At 30.3% G+C, this 24,193-nt stretch overlaps 1 protein-coding gene across 1 annotated transcript in view; it reads left to right on the forward strand.

The window, feature by feature from the left end:
* The first annotated feature begins 8,822 nt into the window (after nt 1-8,822).
* The window catches only part of LOC142318480 (uncharacterized), a 44,503-nt gene continuing 29,132 nt past the window's right edge, over nt 8,823-24,193 (forward strand). The window contains exons 1-3 of the mRNA XM_075355065.1: nt 8,823-8,935; nt 16,631-16,767; nt 20,446-20,595. Of these exons, the coding sequence (XP_075211180.1) occupies nt 16,631-16,767; nt 20,446-20,595 (287 nt within the window). The 5' untranslated portion in view covers nt 8,823-8,935. The remainder of the gene's footprint in view (nt 8,936-16,630; nt 16,768-20,445; nt 20,596-24,193) is intronic.

A 24,193-nucleotide genomic window follows, 5' to 3' on the forward strand; every position in this document is an offset into this window, starting at 1 on the left:
GCCGGTTGGCAATTCACTACAAATAGTAATGGATCAAATAAAAATATTGAAAATGGATTAGAACAAGTATTAATTGGATTTGAATATTCTGTTTTTATTTATTAGTGAGCTGAAAAAAATTAAAATAAATTTAGCTAAAACAGGAATGGTTGATTACACAATAAAACAGCTTTACAAAAGATTTCTTTTTCAGGCTACAATCAAGAGACCCAGAAATGAATGCAGTTAACTACAACTGACATCAAGAAAAATTCAGAAATATAGAAAACAAAAATAAATTTAAAACTATCTTTAATTAACATAAAAGATAATTTCTTATTATTATAAACTCTTGAGAAATAAATGAAGAATACCTCTGCGATAATTGAAAATATTTGTAGATGTGATAATTGGCTTTTATTTCTAGAATTTTCTAGAGAATTACAGAAAAAAGAAATTGAACATCCAAATGTGTGAAAATGTGTGGATTTCCAATAAGATTTAGTTCAATGATTTTGTATGAAAGAAAATTCTGATTGTTCTAGTGGGGAGATAACCCAGTTATTATCTGAAAAAACTAAGAAAGAATAAATGTATTTTAAATATGATATAAAACTGCACATTGTTATTTTCCTAATTCAAAATACAAACTGTTTCTTAATACAGTTTCTAAACAATATTTCCTGTTTCAGCAATAATAATTAAAGTGTTCGAAACATCAAACAATAAAATTTTATAGTTCCTGCAAGATATTCATCGTACTAAGTTATTTGTACTTATTTTCAGTAGACATTAAAGGTAGCCAAGCAAAAGAAAAAAACATGTCTATTCAGTACATATAAATTACAGTTACAATTTATACAAGTATTATATCCAGATGTAACATAAAAATTAGGCAATTCCTATAAAATTACTGAAAATATTAATACAATTTATAGCATTTTCTTGAATAAAATTCATTTTAGTTCCTACATAATATTCATCGGTAATGAATTTTATAAAAATTTTGCCACTTGATGTATCAATTTCAAAAAAAGATTACATCACCCCTCTTTTTTTTTAATAAAACAAATTTTGTAAAATGGAAGATTATTATTTATCTATAATAGATATTAAATTAAAACGAAATTTCATGTACAAAAGTTCAACAAGTAAATTGTACAACGTGCATTAAAGAAACCACGTTAAATTTTCATTTTCATTAAACTGCAAATTAAGAAAAACATGTTTAATTTAAAACCGATATATTAAAAAAAATAAATCTATGTTGTATACAATAAAATAAATGTTCCTCACTTTAAAATAATGTCCTAAATTGTGTGGTTTTATTTTCTAGAAGATTGTTCATAGCTACCACACAGACGACGTGCACACAGGTGAACGGTAACTGCGTAACTAAAAGATCTCTTACTTCGTATGATAAGATTGAAAAACAGGTTAATTACGTTCTGCGTTTCTGATTGGTCAATCATATCGGAGTGTTTCGTTACAAACCCGAGCGACTCCCTCGTGACATATCTTATCCGTCCAACGTTAAAATTTTGACAAACAACTTTGTTCTAAGAATAGAAAAACAAGTTAATTACTTTTCTGTGTCTGTGATTGGTCAACGGTATTACAGTTGTTTTAATCGTTCTAATGAATCCCTCCTGACGTAACTTAGTACTCTTTAATATATAATCGTTTTAAAATATATATTGGAATTTAAAATAAAAGAAGGAACCAATTTCAAAACGATTTTTTTACTTTTACCTGTATTAAAATATTATTTAATAAAAACAAATTACGTCATCAGAATTGCCGATGTAGTCGAAAATCGACAGAAATCTTTTTTCAATAGTAATTTACAGAACCGAAGTTTTTTTTTAGCACCGGTATTTATTGTTTTCAGTTAAGAAAAGAATTTTAGTAAAATAATGTTCTCTAACACAGAACACCCACCCCCCCAAATCCCCTTGAAAAATCATTATACAGAGTGATTCAGGAGGATAGTGCAATATTTTGACAACTCATTCTAGAGGATAAAAATAATAAAAAATTTCACATAAACATAAGTCCGAAAACGCTTCGTTAGCGAGTTATACAGAGTGAAAGATTTTGCCCGAGTTTCAGTTCCTATTTTAGTTTCACTAAAATAATCAAATTATTATATAATTTGAATAGGTGTATTCTTTGTTATACTTTTAAATTATTTTTAAGTCATTCATTTATACATTATTAGGTACAAGAATTAGTTTATAACGAATTCGTAACTGTCAAAAGGATTCATAATAATATCTTTTGATATAAAGTGAACATTTAGTTAATTTTTCTACTTTGTTATTAACATTCTGTTTCATATAGAAAAAAAAATTGTTGCTTGAATTACATGGAAATCAGTTTATTATATTATTTTCTCTCTTAGTAATGTATGCATTCAAGATAATCTCTTAGTTGTAGTATGTGTTAACACGTGATCAAGAAGGCGTCTTGATTTTGACAATCAACATGGATGAAGTCAGATGTGCTGATTTCGTAAGGTAGTTAAAGTGTGGTGTTTATGATATTTTTTGTGTAAATATTATGTGCTGTGATTTTAGTATACTACTTAAATATGAAGCAATGACATGACAGTATTTTATGAAACAAACTGAATAATGATCATTCCATTTTTAATAATATCCCGTAAGTTTGATTTATTTAGATTTTTAGGTGACAGTGTTATACTTTTAAGTTAATGTTATAAAGTACTTACAAATACGTTAGGATTGAGCCGTAAAAATAACTTCATTTGTGATATTTACGATTTTTTTTTCTCTTGTGGAGCTATAATTTTATTGCTTCATTCTATTAATATTTACTTGTATACGAGATATAATCATCGTTATCTAACTGACTGATCCATGAATAAACATAGATTATCTTATTGCGACCTTATTTGTTTCGTATTATATTGCTGTTGTTTTAAACATCAGCGAGCTTGCAGATTAACTTTGTTATAAGCGGTAAACAATTCGTTACTTATGTGTAACATTTGATTCTCATATAGCCACTTAAAAAAGTCTGAATGAAGTATTCATTGATAGAAGAAATTAATGCTCCCAGAATAATTTGAAAGGTTTTTGTTCATTGTTTTTTTTCTAATAAATTTGTTATGCTGATGTGAATTTATAATGAATCATGATGAAATTCCTGTCCAGTTAGCTTGCATATGTCTTTTATTTCTATATTTAATCATGCAACATAATTCTCCTGGAGTAATTCTAACTGTAATTTAGGCTTCTTGAAATTGGCTGAATGCCTCAGTCCTGCGTTCATAGTAATGAGTCCAGTTAAGATTGACAGTACTCATTTGTTTTTCTTTATTGTTGTTCTTTTATTTCTGTACTTTCTAATGGAACATTTGTGAAGTATCTCTTTTTCATATTTGTGAGTAGATTTTGATTATTATTAAGTGGACATTGCAACTTCTTCCATGCCTGCCAGTTTTTTTGTACATCTTGAACATTTGAAGCTAAAATGGTATATTTAATCAATATAACATTTTTTTTTACTATTAAACAATATTCTCCGGCAACATTAATATATTGGTCTCATTTCTCTATCAGTTTACTTATCCCTGCTGGAAAGAAATCTTTGTCTGGGTATTGGAGCCAATTTAGCACAATTTCTTTGGTTTCATCATTACCATTAGACTTCTTATTATGTAGTGCCTCCTCCAGTGGACAAAAAAAAAGTGGAAATCCAATGTGGCCAAGTAAGGACTGTATGGGTGGTGAAGTGGAACTTCTTAAAGGCAATTTGTTAATTTTTTGAGTTACCTGAGCTGTATGAGATTGGATGTTATTGTGAAGCAAAATTATACCTTTAAATGTAGATCCAGGTTGTTTTTTCATCACCGCTGTTGAAAAATTACACTTTGTTATGCATGTCACAGTAGTATGTGCTGAATATTGTTCGCTGATATTCCAGAAAATTGACAAAAACTAAGCGTTTTATGTCCCAAAAAATTGCCATGATTTTTCCTGTTGATTGTCGGATTCAGAATTATTTCTTGACAAATGAATTTGTGTGCTTCCACTGCATACTCTATCTTTTTGATTCCGTTTCATAATGGTGAATTCATGTCTTATCAAGAGTTAGAGGGTACTTACGTATTAACGCCACCGCAGCTGCAGCTTTATTTAAAAACAAAGTAGTCAATCGGATTTCGGTGGAAAATGAAGTCTCTTTATTAATTTTAATAAATGGTTATTTATATTTATTTATTTTATAAATATAATTTAACCAAACTTAACCTACGCTTGCTTCGCTCGCTAACCTTGACTAATTATCACCGTAATTTTTTGAGTATTTATTTAATAAATTCAGTAATTATTGCAATTATTTATTATTTAAATAATCAAAACATTCCTGTTAATTAGTCAAGGTTAGCGAGCATAGGTTAAGTTTGGTTAAATTATATTTATAAAATAAATAAATATAAATAACCATTTATTAAAATTAATAAAGAGACTGCTTTGAATCTATGTTAGACTCTATATCGGCCCATTTTCCACCAAAATCCGATTGACTACTTTGTTTGTAAATAAAGCTGTAGCTGCGATGGCGTTGATATGTAAGTACTGGTTAGAGTATTGTGTAAAAAAGCTCACCTTCCAGCTGATAACGTTTTATGAGCTTTGTACACTTACAAAGTCTTGTCTCTTTATAGTGATCTATCAGCTCTCTTGGAACACATCTTGTACTTGTTTTATGGTACTCATGCGTATCGGTGATAGTATTATCAATTGAACAGACATGTGTAATATTTTCATCTATAATCTGAATTGTAATCCATCAGTTTTCTTGGATGAGAGAGTCTATGCGAGTTTCAAGCGCTGGAGTTGAAATTTCAATTGGATGTCCTCCACACAGTGCTCATCAGTCGTTGAAGTTTGACTGGTTTTAAACTTTTCTATCCGCTTGAGAAAATTTCTGCTTATTTCCTTATTATTATTTGTTATACGAGTGTAAATATTGAGCAGTTTTTCACCTTCGAAAAGCAAAAACCGAATCTTTACACGCTATTCAGCAAACTTCAAGAGCACTCGATGTTGTAAAATGAGTTATTGAGGTTATAAACAAAACATTTTATTTAAACCATCGATTAAAAGTCATCACAGGGTTACTAGTTTAGTGCCGTAAGGAGCCAGCAAAGACAACTTCCATTAGTGTAGGCAAAAACTAAGGTTGAGGGAACGATGTTTATAGAACAGGAGGGAAAAGTAATGAGAATAATATTTGATTAATTTCTGGGAAGTGTTGCTGTGTTTGAGGAGGATGAAATGGGAGAAACAATACTGAGATCTGAATTTAAGAGAGCATTAAAAGATTTAAATGGCAGAAAGGCTCCTGAAATAGACAGAATACCTGTAGAATTACTTCGCAGTGCTGGTGAGGAAGCGATTGATAGATTATACAAACTGGTGTGTAATATTTATGAAAAGGGGGAAGTTCCGTCAGACTTCAAGAAAAAGTGTTATAGTCATGATACAAAGAAAGCAGGGGCAGATAATGTGAAGAATACAGAACAATTAGTTTAACTAGTCACGCATCAAAAATCTTAACTAGAATTCTATACAGAAGAATTGAGAGAAGAGTGGAAGAAGTGTTAGGAGAAGACCGATTTGGTTTCAGGAAAAGTATAGGGACAAGGGAAGCAATTTTAGGCCTCAGATTAATAGTAGAAGGAAGATTAAAGAAAAACAAACCGACATACTTCGTATTTATAGATCTAGAAAAGGCATTCGATAATGTAAACTGGAATAAAATGTTCAGCATTTTAAAAAAATTACGGTTCAAATACAGTGATAGAAGAACAATTGCTAATGTACAGGAACCAAACAGCAACAGTAATAATTGAAGAACATAAAAAAGAAGCCGTAATAAGAAAGGGAGTCCGACAAGGATGTTCCCTATCTCCGTTACTTTTTTATCTTTACATGGAACTAGCAGTTAATGATGTTAAAGAACAATTTAGATTCGGAGTAACATTACAAGGTGAAAAGATAAAGATGCTACGATTTGCTGATGATATAGTAATTCTAGCCGAGAATAAAAAGGATTTAGAAGAAACAATGAACGGCACAGATGAAGTCCTACGCAAGAACTATCGCGTGAAAATAAACAAGAACAAAACAAAAGTAATGAAATGTAGTAGAAATAACAAAGATGGACCGCTGAATGTGAAAATAGGAGGAGAAAAGATTATGGAGGTAGAAGAATTTTGTTATTTGGGAAGTAGAATTACTAAAGATGGACGAAGCAGGAGCGATATAAAATGCTGAATAGCACAAGCTAAATGAGCTTACAGTCAGAAATATAATTAGTTTACATCAAAAGTTATTTTAATTGTCAGGAAAAAATTTTTGAAAGTATATGTTTGGAGCGTCGCTTTATATGGAAGTGAAACTTGGACAATCGGAGTATCTGAGAAGAAAAGATTAGAAGCTTTTGAAATATAGTGCTATAGGAGAATGTTAAAAATCAGATGGGTGGATAAAGTGACAAATGAAGAGGTATTGGGGCAAATAGATGAAGAAAGAAGCATTTGGAAAAATTTAGTTAAAAGAAGACAGACTTATAGGCCACATACTAAGGTATCCTGGAATAGTCGCTTTAATATTGTTAGGACAGGTAGAAGGAAAAAATTGTGTAGGCAGGCCACGTTTGGAATATGTAAAACGAATTGTTAGGGATGTAGGATGTAGGGGGTATACTGAAATGAAACTACTAGCACTAGATAGGGAATCTTGGAGAACTCCATCAAACCAGTCAAATGACTGAAGACAAAAAAAAAGTTGCTGTGTTTAGCGCTGCTTGCTTTTTGTAGCTTCATCCTTTTATCCCTTGTTGACACGTTTAACAACCACTCCATTGTCAACGGAGTACAGTGAGTTGTAGTGAGTACAATAAGTTTTGACAATGGAGTGGTTCCGAAACGTGTCAGCCATAGATAAAAGATTGAAGCTAAGAGCAGTGGTAAGCAGTACTAAACATAGAAACTGAAGTGATCGTAGCGGAAAAGATAACAGTAACTATTATCTTAACAAAAACAATTTTCTGGAAAGTGTATCTACTAATAAAAATAAATGTGAAAATTAGTTGTTTGATTCATTATTGGTGTTCTGAATATCTTATGAACTAATTGAATGATGTTTTATTAGAATTAATGAGTAATGGAAATATTAATCTATTAGTTTTTGTTATGTCAATTTGGCTTGTGCAATTGAAATATTTATTATTGCCTGATAAAGATTTATTATCACTTTTGTCTTAAAGTATGGCTAAAATAAATATTAAAAAAAAATAGTGATTATTGGTGGTTAGTGAATATGTAGTAGGATTATTAAAATACTGGTAGGATGGATTTTAATTTTTTGATTGTATCTAGTATTGATGTACAAATTTAATGCTAAAAAAATAAATTGTCCATCGAATTTTAAAACAAGTTACATCAAAATGTAGTTAATTTTATTCTGCATTTAGGAGTGTTTAATTTCATCTTTTACTGTTCTCTTTTTTTCAGTTTCAGGGTCAGTTTATGAAATTTGTTATTTCTCTTACTGTATTAATAAGAATTGGTTATTAAAGTAAGAAAAAATAATATATGGCTTTCATTTTTTCATAATTAGATGATATTAAATTCGACTATTAGATTTTTTTACAATTGTTTTCTTTTTACTCCAACAAGTAACTTTCATCCTGAAAAAAGTAACTTATATCTAAATGAATCGCTAAAAGAAAGAAAAGTAAAATAAACCGAGAGGTCCAAGCCAGTATTTATTACAGAACAGTAACTTATAATGTGAACACTTTGGCAAACATGTAGCCACAAAAGCAACCAAGGGAGAGAATCAACTTTTTCTCTTTGAATTTTCCCTTCTTTTGCAGCACAATTAAAAAAAAATTATTTCTTACAAGAAAAAATCTCTATAAGTTAAGGTTAGTGATAATGTTTGCAAAATATGATATTTATAAAGTTAAAGTAATGACAAAGAACAGAGCCTTGATCTGTGTTTCTGTGTCACATAATTCTGAAGATAAAATGGTTTTAAAACCTGAATAACAGTTCATAAATAATTAAAGGGTATAGATCTGAATTTAAGGGATGTTAAGTTAATAGTAAGGGCTACCTCGGGTAAAGATTTGATCAGGATATTTTTAATGATATCTGTTCAAAGTCAAGCTAACTGACAGAAGGTCAAAAAGAAAATTATGTTTTTCGATTTTCATAGCATAAACACAGCTCGAAAAATAAAAGTTCAACATCAACAAATGAAGAATGAAATTATGTAAATTTTGTTGACATCTTTTGAAATCAGGTAGATGTATTGTGTTTTTATAAGTGCTTCAAACTTGAATGCGTATAATTTCTGTTTCTACAAGAAGTAATTTTATTGTAACGATGTTTTAATGCAGTTGTTTTAACTGAGATTATATCGGAATACAAGCATGTCATTTTTTTATATGTTACAAAGAATCGATTAGTTGTTTTTAACTGTCAAATAATTGGGTGTTAGCCTGTTATTACATGAGAAATGATGTAAACGTAAAATCTTTCATAGAAATTAAGCTGATGTGAATTATGTAAAAATTTGTAAAATGCTATTTTCTTTAAACTAATTTGTTGGAAAAAATCACCGTTTAACTTTTTGTATTAAAGAATATAGATTTGAAAACTATTATACTTAGTATATATTTAAATATGTCACCTTATAAACCTCCTCTCCTACTTCATGATATGTTTGTATTTTAATAGTTATTATTAATTACTCTCGGTTATTTGTTTGTTAGAAATTAGATAATAATTTTTTTTACAGATGTCCTGTGGAATTTAATCCGTAATTAGACAGTTACGAAAAGACTGAGTAAGCTGCCTTTTGATTAGATAAGGGCTCTTAATAAGACTCAACTTTATAGAAACATATTTAAGGTGAAGCTATATATTTTCCTGCATATAATTAAACTATGTACATGAGTAATATTATTTGTAGAGAAAACTTGCTTTGGCTATCGAAAAGAAAAAAGTCCAAATTTATACAATTTTTGAATTAGTAATATTGATACCTTTCTTTTTCGCCTCCGGTAATTGCCTTTCAGATAATACTTCAAAGTACGATATGTAAGAGTGTAAATGAAAAGTAGTCTTGTTCAGTCCCATTTTGACCATTCCTGAGATGTGTGATTGAAACCCAACTGCCAAAGAACACTGATGTCCAAGATCTAGTATTCAGATCCGTGTAAAAATAACTGACTTTACTAGGACTTGAACACTGAAATTCTCGACATCTTAAAAAAGAGCTAGCAAAGAGTTGCATAATTTTCAAGGCTTTGCCATAATCAGAGGGTTTTTAAATTTGGATGACAATTATGCAATAATTAGAGTACAGTTGTTAAAAAAGCTAAACAATTAATGAAAAATTTGGGTTTGATTTGACCTCCTCCATCAAATGATGTTTTCACCAAAAAAATTATGCAATATTTAGAGTTTAATTGTGAAAAAATTAAAAGCTTCAGTAAAAAGGGTTTCAATTCGGTCCAATTCCCTTAAATAAATGAGTTTTTATCTTCAAAATTATACTGCATTTAGAATATAATTTATAAATAATGAAAAATCTTTAGTAACAAAATTTAGGTCCCATTTCACTCCTTTGCTCGACAGCTACCGGACAACGTTTTTTTTAATAATGTTTTACAGTTTTTTTAATAACTACACCTTGAAAAACAGATAATGTATACAAATTGGAAATTATAGAAAATTAAAAAAAATTGATAAATTCTTCACTTGAATCCCATGAGATAATTTTTTTTGAAGTTCCCATGCGATCTAAATTAATATTAAATACCCTTAGATTGTTTTTGAGTCTTAAAATTAAAGTTTAAAAAATTGAAATCTTAAATTTTGATTCTATTCTGCCTCCGTGTTTTTTTTGGGGGGAATTAAAATTTATGTATCTGAATAATTATTTACTTAAGTCAACCCAAATTTGGTCCATTGGTATTCAACAAGGCCAAAAATAATGTTAATTGATAAAAAAAATAAATTTGGGTACCATTCTCTGATGAGGTAGAAAATATGGCCAAAGGTAGACAAGTTGTACATAGCCAAATTATGTTTTTGGCCCACTGGTTTTCAGGATATGAGGCAAAAACCCCATCGGGATTGGTCTAGTGGTGGACTCGTCTTCGCAAATCAGCTGATCTTGAAGTCGAGGTTCTAAGGTGCAAATCCTACTAAAGTCGTTACTTTTATATGGTTTTGAATACTACATACCGGTGTTCTTTGGTGGTTGGGTTTCAATTAACCACACACCTCAGGAATGGTTGACCTGAGACTGTACAAGACTACACTTCATTTACATTTATACATCTCATTCTCTGAAGTAATGCCTTACGGTGGTTCTGGAGGCTAAATGAAAAAAAAAGAGAAGATATGAGGCAGAAACTCTTTAATTGAATATCTCCTTCCTAATTCGATTAAAATGTCAGAATTTTTAAATAACTTAAAATAAGTACTTTCATTGTATTAAACTTCAGTTTTCTAGACCACTGTAAAGTTAAAAGTTAAAAATAGTGAAAACTATCCCTCTCCATTTTTTAATTTTGTCCAAAATTTAATAACATCAATTTCCATTTTTTAGAAATTTTTTGAACCATTTTCAAAGAATTTTTATTGAGCCAGTTCAGAGATATTACTCACAATATAAGGCAATACTTTGGTGGGTGGGTTTCAATTAACTACACGTCTCAGGAATGGTCGACCTGAGACTGTACAAGACTACACTTCATTTATATAGATCCATCTTCCAGAAATTTCTATCAAATTTTTTATTTTTTTGGACTAGGGGAGGGTCTAAAACATCAAAATCTGCAAAAACCCTGAAACTGAAAATCTTATAGCTGTACTGTTGCAGCAGCTATACAGAAGTGTATATTAGCTATAAACTAATGAAGTGTAGTCTTGTACAGTCTCAGGTCAACCATTCCTAAGGTGTGTGGTTAATTGAAACCCATCCACTATTGAATGGTCGGCCTGACCAATTATAATATTTTGGTCCAAGACTACACTTCATTTACATTCATACACTTCGCTCATTCATCCTCTGAAGTAATATCTTATGGTGGTTCCAGAGGTTAACCCAGAAAAAGAGAGAGAGACTGTAGATTAGCAAAGGAGCAGAATATCTCCAACACGCGAACGCGGTTGGGGGGGAAATTTGGGTTGTCCGGGAAAAATTCACGGAAATTTTTACCAGTCATGAAAAGTTAAAATCGCGATGTAAATATCAACTGATGTTGTATTCACATCACTTTTTACAATTATTAACTAGAATAATTGATCTTTTTACAAGTTTTGAAAAGAAACATTCATCCTCTTGAATATTAGGCTTAATGAGAACAAAGGTAGCAACGTCATTCCTGGTGAGCGATGACTCTTAGACTCAAATCGTGACAGTTAAAGGACGCATTACTGATAGGACTGTGGTCACCAGTGTGCGTGCTTGAGTGCATCTTGTCTCCTCTTTACTGCACTATTCATTTAGTTGCTTTTGGGTAGACAGTAGTGTTTTTTGTGTTTATTAGTTAGCCGGCTGCAAGTGTATTGTTGTCTTTTAATAGTGAACTAGTTATGTGACTTTTAATAGTGTTAATATTTTATACAAAATATGTAGTGAATATAAAATATTGTAATTGTACGATGTACTTGTATTTCTGTATTTTTTGAATGAATTAAGTGTCTGCAACCCATGAATTTTTATTATTTCTTGTTTTATAACCCATCACATACAACTGGTCGGTTGAAACATATAAAATGATAATAATGACGATATAAAAGATAATTGAAACATAATAAATGATACTAAATTTTGTTGGGGTGACAGGTAAAATTTTAATCCTTTTTTTTTACATATATTTATGATATTTGGATCCTTTTTTTGATTAAAAAAAAGATTAAGATACCTAGTATTGGGGAAATTTCTGACCGAAAAAATTGTGTTTGGGGGAAATTTCAGGGGCTGAACATTTTCTGCTGCCTTGTAGATTAGTACACAAAATTTAAGTTTGGAAAAGAAATACTTCAGAATTAAATAAAATATTATCGCCCTATTTAAGACAACAGGGGCAGATTATTGTGTGAAATATATTACCATTTTTAATTCAGCATCTTATGTCTCAATATTGTTAACTATGTCAGTGCTTAGAATAGATTTTGTAAAAGATTTACAAAATGAAGATAAGTTCTAATATACAAGGTGTGATTAAAAAATAATGAGACTTTATAATTCTGCATAGTAGTCTTTTCGACTGAGTTTATCTTTTTCCCACACAATGGCAGCATTGTCTGTAATATACATATTTTATTACGAGTAAAGATTTATTTTACTTGCAAATGACAGAGTAAAGAATTTGCATTAAATTTTGTATTAAAAATTGAATAAAGTACACTGAAATGGTAAAGATGTTAGAGAAGGCTTTTTGGTAAGGGTTTACGAGTGGTACAAACATTTCAAAAAGGCTTTGAAGACAACTATAAAAGTATTAATATCTTAACAATTAAATGATCAATGAAAATATCAACAAAATAAAGGTACATTCTGATCAATAACATTGATAGACAAAAAAAAATTTGTTGTTTCTCTAAGTGCGATACCATTTCTTGAGTTGCTTTTTTGCGTACATTACATAAGTGTAAATACAATTTTTCTATTACCCATAGTTTTAAATAAATTACACTTAAAAAAAAATTAAGGGAAAAAATAGTTAAAATCTGTAGAATTTATAATTTTGCACGACCGTACCTGTGTTAGAATGATTTTGCGGATGCTTTTTTTTATTAATAGCATCAGTCATATTCCGAATTAATGTCCAACTGTAATCAGCTAGCATGTTAATATTCCATTTCCCTTTATAATGGCTTTCCACCGAAATGTCTTGGTGGAAACGTTCACTGTGTTCGTCACTTACGTTTCCTAGGTTGTCCGGGAAAAAATCCAGATGTGAGTGGAGGAAATTTATTTTCAAAGACATTAAATCCCAAAGCTCTGTATGAAGTAAGAAGTTGATTAACAACATTGTGGTAATTGTCGGATTTTTGTTTGCCAAGAAAATTTTTGTAAACATCTTTAAATGAAGCCCAAGCTGCACTTTCTACATTCTTTAACGAGTTAAATACATCACTTTGACCAGCTCTCTTATTTGAGGACCAACAAATATTCGTTCTTTGAGTTTTCCTTCACTTACATTCTGGGATTTCTGCCTGATGTACAGAAATCCGGGACTATCATTCTTCATTGCTTTTACAAAATTTTTCATTAGTTCTAGCTTGATATAGAGGGGGTAAAAATATTTTTTTGGGTTCAACTAAGGGTTCATGAATAATATTTTTCCCATTTGGAGTTATGTTGTCTTGTTTCTTCCACTCTTTGGTAACAATAATAATGTTTATCCTTAGCTCGGCTGTCCCATTCGCAAAGAAAACACATCTACTTAGTATAGCCTAACTGCATGCCTAAAAAAACAGCTCTAACTTTCAAATCACCATATAAGTTCCAGCTATGTATTTTATAATTTATTTTTTCAAGAACGTCTTTCATCACATTGTATGTTTCTTTCAAATTATTACCGTAAGCGATCGATATCTGTTACCGTTGTGTAGTAGAATCACTTTTAAACTACACTTGGATGAATCTATGAAAAGGCTCCAGTCCTCAGGTTTATGAACTTATCCTAAGTGCAACATAAGCTCATCAATATTTGTGCAGTAAACCAAAATTATTTTCATTAATAAAATACTGAGAAAGTTCTTTTTGTTGGCTTTAAAAACCTGAAATTTTTGTTTATTTTTTTAAGTAAATTCCAACCTTGCAGTTTTGATCCTAACAGTTCAGCTTGATTTTTTGATAAATTTAAATCCCTAACCGAGTCATTTAATTCACCTTGTGAAGTAGAATTTGGCTTACTGGAAGATAATTCAAAATCAAAATCATTGTTGTCTTCTTCAGTACTGCCTGATTCTTCATCGCTGCTGTCGAAACATACATTCACAGGAGGCTGAGAAACTGGAATGATTTCACTGTGAGGTACAGGCCTGATTGTAGATCGTATATTTTACAGTATGTTTGTTTTTTTTAGAAACTCCAGACACACTTGTTAAACAAAAGTAACAATTGATTATATGATCCTTTGGTTCACACCAAATCATAGGTGCATATGTCATGATATGATTTGATTCTTTGTCTAGTATTGTTTATTTATAGCTTACAAATTATGTTAACAAAGATCAACAATAAAAAATGAGCTAACAAAATACAATATAGGATCTTAAAATGCTAACTATACATTGAAAAATGAAAAAAATCCTTTAATTGAAATTTAAAAAATTTTCAAAAATGGTGGGTGATAGAAAGATTCTGAGTTCATGTTCGTTTTCAGTATCAAAAACAAGATTATAATCATGTATGGCATGTCAGGAAACAAAAATTGTTTATCAGTGTAATCATTTAATCACTACCAGAGAAGTTGCTGAAGAGGTAGGAATGTCTCTTATGGTTCGTATGAAACAATCTTGACGACATTTTGCGCATGAAAATTTGTTGAAAACTTGAATTTTCAACAAAAGCAATGTTGCAGAACAATTGTTAACTGACATGAGAATTTTTTAAAGATATTATAATAGGTCATGGATGAGTGGTTATAATATTAAAACAAAGTAATCATCCCGATGGAAGTTTTCTAAAGATCCAAGATCAAAAAAAGCGTACAGAGTTTAATTTTATAGCATTGTCCATTAGAATCCTGACCAAGGTTTTACAGTCAACAAACAGTATTCCTGAGCAGTTTTTGGAATTTATGAGAGGCAGTCTGAAGAAATTGGATACAAATGTGGGCAAACAATTCTTGAATTTTGCATGACCATAAAGCTCCAGTTCACACCATGATTAATTCACTATTAACGATTTAAAGCATCATACTGATGATGTAGCCTCCATATTCTCCTGACATGGCACTCTGTAACCTATGGGACATTAGATGAAATAAAGAAAAAATCAATAAGTGAACTTAAGGTTATACAAAAAATGCTTAACACAATTGTTTTTATGACTGGAAGAAATGCTGGCATATGTGTGTCTCATCTGTGGTGGACTACTTTGAATGGAACAATATCAATACAGAAGAATAAAAAAAATTCTTTGATAAAAGTTATAATTCTCACTATTACTTCCTTTTATGAATTAAAAGAAGTATTGTAATCGTGAAAAATTTCGGTTTTCAACAGAAATATCCATTTTGATCATCCCTGAATGTATTTTCACTAGTTTCGGCATGAATGTCTGTACATATGTACGTATGTATCCCACATAAGTTAAAAATGATTAGCCGTAGAATGTTTAAATTTTGGATTTAGGACTGTTGTAGCATCTAGTTGTACATCTCCCCTTTTGATTGCAATCAACTCTACCAAAAATTCTAAAAAAGCCCAAAATCCAATTTTTTTGGATTTTGGGCTTTTTCTTAACTGCAATTATAAGCCCTCATTGAACGTTTTTCAATGGATATATCATAAGTGGTACTTATTTTCATCGGTTCCAGAGTTATAGCCAAATGAAATTTTAATTAATGAAATATTTAGATCTTACAAGGGGAAGGCATATCGGTTTGAATCAGACTTTTTCATCTTTTTTTTTTTGATTTTTTTTTAAATTTAAATATATTTATTTATTAATCTCTGATTGTAAAAAACAATTTACAATAAATAGTAATTCAACAATAACAATAAATAAAAAAATATGAAAAATATCAGAAGTTAGCGAAATATAATTTTATGTACTTTAAAAATGTGTATATGTAATTTAATAGGTGTACATTGAAGTCATGTGATGTCCACATCAGATTTTTTTTTTATTACACCTATATAAAAATATGGGTATATGAGAAGCAGTTTTAATACTCAAATTAATTTTCGAAATTGGTCAGTGTTACTTTCATGGTATTTGCAAATCTTAAAAAAGATTATGGTTATGATTATGATTGCTTTAATGAATAGACATTTGTAGAGTTCTTTACAGAAAGGGTATATATAACATCTGTTTCACAGTGTCGTCCCAGTTTTTCTCTGTGAATTAAGTTCACTATATAACCATTCATAATAACAGGTGGAAAAGCATAAGTTGTAGGTTTGATTCCTACTACTCTTCAGCCTATTCAAGAGTACTCTCGAGTGGGCTTTGCATGCTAATGTATAGTAATTTATTTAACTTAGAGTAGAAAGCAGTAGAAAATCAGTTTGCATACCATGATTGTTACTATTTTCAGTATTGCACTATTTATTAATGAAATAGTGGAATATTGGAATTAGAAGATTGGCTAGTTACATCAAATTTGTAAACTTAAACAAGCCATATAGTTTAAAAAAAAATCTGCAATGAATTGTGTAACTTTCCTGGCTATACCAGTCAAGTTGTGCAATTCATTTTTGAAAAAAAAAACATTGTGAGTTAAGGAAAAGCAAGTAAAAATAAAACACTATATCATCTTATAAGAGAAATTAATTTAATTTTAACGTGTGTTAAAATTAATTGAATAATATATATTGTTTCCAGTTATTGTAGTATCAAATTTGTTACAGATGAAGTCGGTTAAATCATATTTGAGTGAAATGGTGCCTGAAGCATCAGTGATATGGCTTGTATCACTGTGCAGTCTTGGTTCAATAATAGCTGTTGTGTTCAGTTGTGTTTGTGGATGTCGCAAGAAAGCTCCAAAGTAAGAAATTAATTTTTCTTCTTTTTTTTATAAATTGTAGTATTAATTAATTTCAGTAGTCTAATTTGAGTTAGTAGTTTTAATTATTTTACTAATAAAAAATATTTATATATTTCAGTTAAGAAAATAAAAGTTCGTTAAAGGTAATCATTTTTTTTTAAGTAAATTTTACGAGTATTATTAAATTGTTTTTACAATTATATAGTTACCATTTTGTCTTGTCAGGAAAAAAGACTCCAGTGCTTTTTTTTTTTTTAGTTTGTTGCATTGTTGTGTGAAGATTTAACAAATTTGGAATAGTTAACGAGTAGTAAATGTTTTAGTAAATTTTAACTGTAATAATAAACAAAATGTGTGTGTCGTTTACTCAAATGAATCAAATGTGTCTTGTTTAAGTAACGTTTATCTTAACATTGTTATTTCTCTTTTATTCTGGTAGCTTTAATTTTTAAATGCTTCTTTTTTATCTTTTAGACAATTTTTTTAATGAAAAAAGCAGCTGGCTGTATTGGTATACCTTTAACGGAATACTAAATTGTTTGCTTATCAGATTAACAGTGTGTGGCTGACATTGAATATCATATATTTATGTAAATGTTATATGCATGATCATCTTATTAGTTTTAGTTTACATTTTTAATTAGTTACGAGTGTTATTTTTTAATTTGTAGTTTCCATTATTCTTTTTTTCTGATTTTGTGTACTGTTATATCGCATTACATTTTGCTGAGATCAAATAATTTATGATTTTATTTTGATACAATTTTACTTTAATGTTTCAAAAATAGTTGCCGTAGATTATTAACCTGTAGAATATTCTCAGTCTTATTTCTCATATACCTGTTTCTTATTCGCTAATTTATTTTTTTTATCGTTTAACATAACACTGTTCTACTCAATTTTTGCAACTGGAAAAGAAGCGGGTGTTGTATTCAGGATGATTCATGAAGAACATAACAGACTTTCATGGCATGTTCTGCAGGTGAAAATAAAGAAGGAAATTCATAGGTTCAGGAACGCTGGCAAAAGATTTCACCCTGATCTCTGCACTTTATGTAAAATTATGCCAGACTGTGAACCAAATTAAAGAATAACTTTAGTGGTTTTATTTGAAATCTGACTTGGAAAATTGGTCCCAAAACTGTATTTATTGTGGTCTTCAAGAAATCTGAGGTAAAAAACGAAAGATTGGGGTTGAAAAACATACTATTTTATGTTTCATGTAAAATAATTTGTTAAATGAATAATAAACGCATAAATATTTTAAGAAAAACTTTAGGGAATTTGATTCTGAGTAAAATGGTAAGTGCTTAGATTAAACACAAATAAGAATTTACAGTTTTTTAAGAATTTTTGGACGGTCATGAGAAGGGACGGAAGTTATTGGAAAAATTAGAAGTAAGAGAAGATGTAAAGTAAAGACCGCTAGGAAATTTCTCTCCATAAGGTTGGTGAACCTCTGTCGTTCATGGTCACACTAGTAATGTACATACTGCATTGTTATCTGTAAGTTATCACGCTGTAGTATCTTTGATTACGTGTAAGTTATTAGTTATAAAACGAATAGTATAGTCGATGTTTCCGCCAACTGTGAAATATGTGAAGTCATATATTTTTTAAGCCGTCAAAATGTTAAGCTGGCTGAAATTCATAGGCAGTCGGTTGCTGTGTATAGTGATAATGTAATGAATGAACGGAACGTCCAGAAATGGTGTGAAAGGTTTAGAAATAACAGAATTAATGTGCATGACGAATGTTTGCGGAGGCCGTCAATAATCATCGAGGACTTGTTGAAACATGTCGATAATGAAATCAGAAAAGATCATCGCTTAATGATTTCTGACCTGCCCCTTCTTTTTCCTGATGTTTCAACTGATCTGCTTTGGAATTTTTGATGAACTACACAGAAAAGGGTGATTGAGTTCCTTAATTTGATTGTTACCGACGATGAAAAGTGGATTTTCTATTACCTGGCAGAGAGAAAACAGCAGTCAAATGAATAGCATCATCCTCAATCACCAACAAAGGTCAAGCTGTAGTAGTCATTTGGACGCAGACTGAAGACGGTCTTTTGGGTTCGGTTTGGCATACTGCTGATTGATTTCATGCTGCGTGGAACGACTATAAATGTGGAAGCCTACTGTGAAACTCTACGTAAGTCACAGGGCACAATTTAAAATCGTTGATGTGGGCGGCTGACCGGCGGCATTGTTCTGCTGCATGATAATGCACGTCCGCATATTGCGGGTTCAACACGTTATTTACTGAGAACATTTGGATGGGAAATTTACGATCACTCACCATATAGTCTGGACTTCGTTCTTTCTGATTACCATTTGTTTGGGAAATTGAACGAATTTTTGATTTGTGGGTGACTATGAATTTAAAAATGCTGTTAATCAGTGGCTAAATGGACTGGTGGCAGAAGAATATGATGAGGGTATATTAAAGCTGGTGTATTGCTACAATAAATGTCTTAATTCGTGAGACGATTATATAGAGAAGTATTTTATAAGGTATGTAGTTTAAGAGAAATAAAAAATATTAATAAAGTTTTCAGAATAGATTTTTTTACAATGAAACGGTCTTTACTTTAGAGATAACATCTAGATACATGCTACATCGGTTCTTGACAAATATAAAATATCGAAGTGCTTACTTTTTAAGTAAAATTATTTTACCTTAAAAATAAAATTATTTTTGTAGTTTTAAAAGTAGACACAATCTTCATCTTTTGATGTGCCTTATGATCTTAAAATGCCAAAATGGAACTTTATGATCATTGTTAATTAATAACAATTTTGTTTTCTAAGTAGATCCAGTCTGTGGAATGTGGGTGTATGACAGGATTGTTAGAGTAAATTTTATTTAAAAAAAAAAAAAAAAAAATATATATATATATATATATATATATGTATACATTTATATATAATAGATGCTTTTCTTGTTTAGTTCTGAATTGTACGAAGTAAAACTTTAAAATTTATTGTGATATTTGTTATTCATTTCTTTGACATTCATTATTTAACTGTTTGACATGTATAAAAAATTGTGCTATGGAAATTAATAGTACGTAAACTATGAAGATCCTTGACTGTATTCATTTCAGACAAATAGATGTTAATTTTGAAATTGTCATGTATTCTTTTATTTTAACATCTGTATTTTTATTTTTGAAGCTTCATATATTATTAAGTGATATTAATTATGCTATTCTAAACCTGAGTAATTCTGCTTATTATATTATATTCTTAAAAATTCAACTGTAAACTGATTTAGTTGTTAGACATGTTTTGAGAATTCCGCTTTCTTTTATTTGATTATATATATATTTATTTATTTATTTTTGTATTGGAGTTACACCAATATAAATAAAGCAGCCCTATTTTTGTTAACAAAAGTACTAACATTTGATTAAATATTAGTAAGAAGTAGACTGTGTGTAAGATTGTTTCTAATTTCCAGTGATTATCTACCATTCAGTAAAAAGTCTTATAAAAAATTTTGCTGAATATTATCTATAACTTAGAAGTAATAGTTTTTTTTGTTTATATATTTAGCCTGGAATGTTGCGCAAGTTTTTTTTTTATATTCATAGCACGAATATTAATGTTGCTTAATAGTGTGTTTTTGTAGGTGTTTGTCAGTGCCATGTTTTGTGTTTGTCTGCATTTGTAGGAATGAATTGATGGGACTAGCTGGAATGGTTAAACTCACCAATCCTGATGAAAATGTCAGTTATAATACAACTGTTCCTGCTGTCCAACTGAATTCCATTACCTTAACCTCTGCTGAACTTGCGCAGGAGACGTTAGAGACCAATAAAAGGTTAATTTTGTTTTTATTTATTTTTGTTTTTATCATTTGTTTTTTCTTGTTCTGTTTAATTGTGTTCTTTTTATCTACTCTTTACATTTCACGGTACGTATTAAATTTTTAATTATTTTAATGACAACTTAGTTAATCAAATTTGATCTGCAGATTTAAAAACTGTTTTAAACATTACGTTTGGCATAATCTTGCAATTTTTTTTATTGTTCTTGTAAGTTTATAGTATTCTCCTTAGTTAGTATGCAGTTAGTTTATAGTATTTTAGTTAGTTTATAGTATCCTGAAAAGGTATTACAAATTTGATATGTTAGTTAAATATAAAATTTAGCGGCTATTGGATAAATTGGAGAAGTTTATGATAGAAACTTGTAAAATTAAGATTTAAGTGTGTGGGACCATATCGTAAGGTATTCAGAAAATTTTAATTTTTTTCCCCTAGGAATAAGTTTAAATTTTAAAAATGTTAGGGAAGATAATCATTGATATTTATGAAACATAGAGAAAGGAAAATAACTGAAGCATAAATATTAAACAATTAAAAATTATTCTAGAACAGAAAAGAATGAAAATCGTATCAAACCAGTGAAAAGACTGATTACAAAAAAAACTTTTGTTAATGTGTGTAATGACAGTATTTAGGCGTATTAATAGTGACTGTAAAAATAAATTGAACATACTGTTATATGTTTGTTGTGATATGAAGAAATGAATTTTAAGAAATTGTAAACTGTTTTTACTATTTAAAAAAAAACAAAATTAATAATAACAGTACGGTTTAAGAGTAAAATTGCTTTACCTAGGTTGTCTGAAAGGTTTTGAGCCTTACATAGAAAGACGTATTTTTTCCCCAAATATAGTTTTATTTTTCAACAAAGTCTCCTTTTAAGTCGATACACTATTTCCAGCGATGCTCTAACCTCATTAACCCTTCCAAATAGTAGCTGGCGTCTTTCTCCGCAAAATAGGCATTTACGTATGCGATAACTTCCTCGTTCGATGAAAATCTTTCCCCCAAGCGAAACTTTAAGGTTACAAAACGAGAAAAAGTCGCTTGGGACCAGATCTGGTGAGTGATTGGTCAACCAATTCAAAGTGCAATTAGTTAATTTTAGCAGCCATGGTAGCCGTCCAAGTGTGAGCAGGCAAATTGTCCTGATGATAAGCACATTGTTCTTCAATTGTGGTCATTTTTTTGCAATTTCTGCCTTCAGCTTGTCAAGTAATGATGTGAATTACTGTACCATTATTGTTTTATAATTTTGAAGATAATCGATAAACAAAATTCCATTACTATCCTAAAAATCAATCGCCATCACCTTCCCAGCTGATGGAACCGTCTTTATCTTTTTCAGAGCAGGTTTACTCTTTGCAGTCTACTGTTTTGACTGTTGTTTCGTCTCAGGAGTGTAGTGTATTGGTGGATCCACATTTCATTTACAGGTATGAATCGCAAAAAATCTGACTCGTTTTGCTTAAACTGTTCCAGCAGGGTGTTGGAAATGTTCCCGCAAATGCGTGTTTGGTCCAAGTGAGCAAAAGTGGCACCCAATGTGCAGATAGCTTACGCATATCCAATTCTTCAGTTAATATATGACAAACATGTTCTTTAGATGGCCACAGCCTCTGCTATCTCTCTAACTGTAATTCGTCAGTCATCCAGTACCATTTGGTGAAATTTTTTGTTGATATCGGTGTTGCCTTTGCAACTGTTAACAGTTGTTATTGGAGAATTAGGAAAAGTTATAGAATTCATCACAGATAACAGCAGTATCCTTATTATTTTTTTCTAACATTGAAACATAAATATTCTTGTTTCATGTATGTTAATGACCCTTACTCTCAGTACAGATTTAGGAAATGAACTGAACAATAATTGAAAAGTAATTAAATCACGTTAGTACTTCCAACTGCAAAAATAAAATTTCATTTTGCAGTGAATTTTTTTTCGTTTTGCATGAATTTAAATCTGCATGTATGGAAACTGATTTATAGCCGTGCGTGCGCGTGTGATCCAAAATTAATGTAAAAAATAGTTTTCAGTCATTATGAATAAGTCTTTTAATTTATTGTGTTTTTATAAAATTCTAAATTATTTAAATTCATGGCATAATTACAAAACCTGATAAAGGAATATTATGAAATTACATCTTAAAATCTCCATAATCATTTTTCAGTTACCCAAACTAGATGCAAATTGTTAACAAAGTTTGATACTGTTCAGTTTATTGAAGATGGCTACAGCTATCGGTATTTCATAATTTTTTCCACACAACTTATTTTCCAAAACGTTTTGTGATTTAGAGACATCAGTAACAGAATTAAGTTACCATCTTGTTCAGCCCCTTAAAATTCTTTCTTTCCTCTAATAATTTGATATTTAATGAATATAATCCAGGGTGAGTAACTTAAAACCGAACCCATAATGTAATTACTGCAGAATTGGTAGGTTATGTTGGAATGAAATTTTATGAATGATACCGATAAATTAAATAAAAAAAAAAAACATAAAATGTAATTTAAATGTTGCATTTAATTACCTTATTGTTACAAAAGATGTTCAAAATGACCACCCTGGGCATCGATGCACTTTTGTGCTCGACTTTTATACTCTAGGTCATATTAAGAATTGTCTGATGCAAAACGTTATCAGTTACGTTGATTTCTCATCGAGTGTTCTCCTTCAGTTCATCAATATTGCAGGGATTAGATGCATAAACTCTCTCCTTTAATTAGCCCCAAAGGAAAAAAATCACAAGTACACAACTCTAGTGAACATAAAGTCCACCAACCTCTGCTGACAGCTTGTTCATTTGTGAAAGCTGCATGAACGCATTTCAGTGAAGCGTTTGATGTGTGACATGTTGCTCCGTCTTGTTGGAAGAAGCTGTATTATTTTTCATTATAAGTTAATTGCGCGTCGAATTCTTTAAAAATTGTGAGATAAACTTGTGTATTGATAGTCTAGTCTAAAAATATTGTTCTCACTATACGATTACCGGAAACGGCACACCAAACACCAATCTTTCATCGTGAAGTGTACGCTCAAATATCTCTTGAGGATTCCTTGCCATCCAATACCTGGTGTTCTGCGAATTAACAAGATAAATGAAACCATCCCTTGTCTGACATGAAATACGACATCGGGGTCTATCTGTCCACCAACAATGTTTTCGAGATGCCAGTTCCAATAATCAGGTTGTTTCGGTTTGTCTGTCTCTTTCAGTTGTTGCACAGTTGTAACGCAGTACGGTTTCAATTTTAATTCATGAAAAATTTTATGACAAGATGTGTATTTAACACCGGTTTGTTGGGATAACTTGTGTAGTGATTATTTTTGGACCTACAGTAATTCTTTCAATATCAGGAATGGCCTGTGGATTCCTAAACAAAACGCCTATTTCGTTTTGTATTTGAAACTGAACCTGTTGTACACCATTTTTTAACTAAATCTTGTGCGCTACTCTTTGCTCGGATCAGACATTTGGAAATATTTCCACAAATACTTGACGTGATTCTTCAAAGAATCCAGAACGAATATAGGCATCGACTATAGCTGTCCTCTCCTGGATTGAATAAGGCATTTTACACATACACA

Source organism: Lycorma delicatula, chromosome 1 (assembly GCF_047948215.1).
Source record: "Lycorma delicatula isolate Av1 chromosome 1, ASM4794821v1, whole genome shotgun sequence".
In the NCBI taxonomy this organism is placed as follows: Eukaryota; Metazoa; Arthropoda; class Insecta; order Hemiptera; family Fulgoridae; genus Lycorma; species Lycorma delicatula.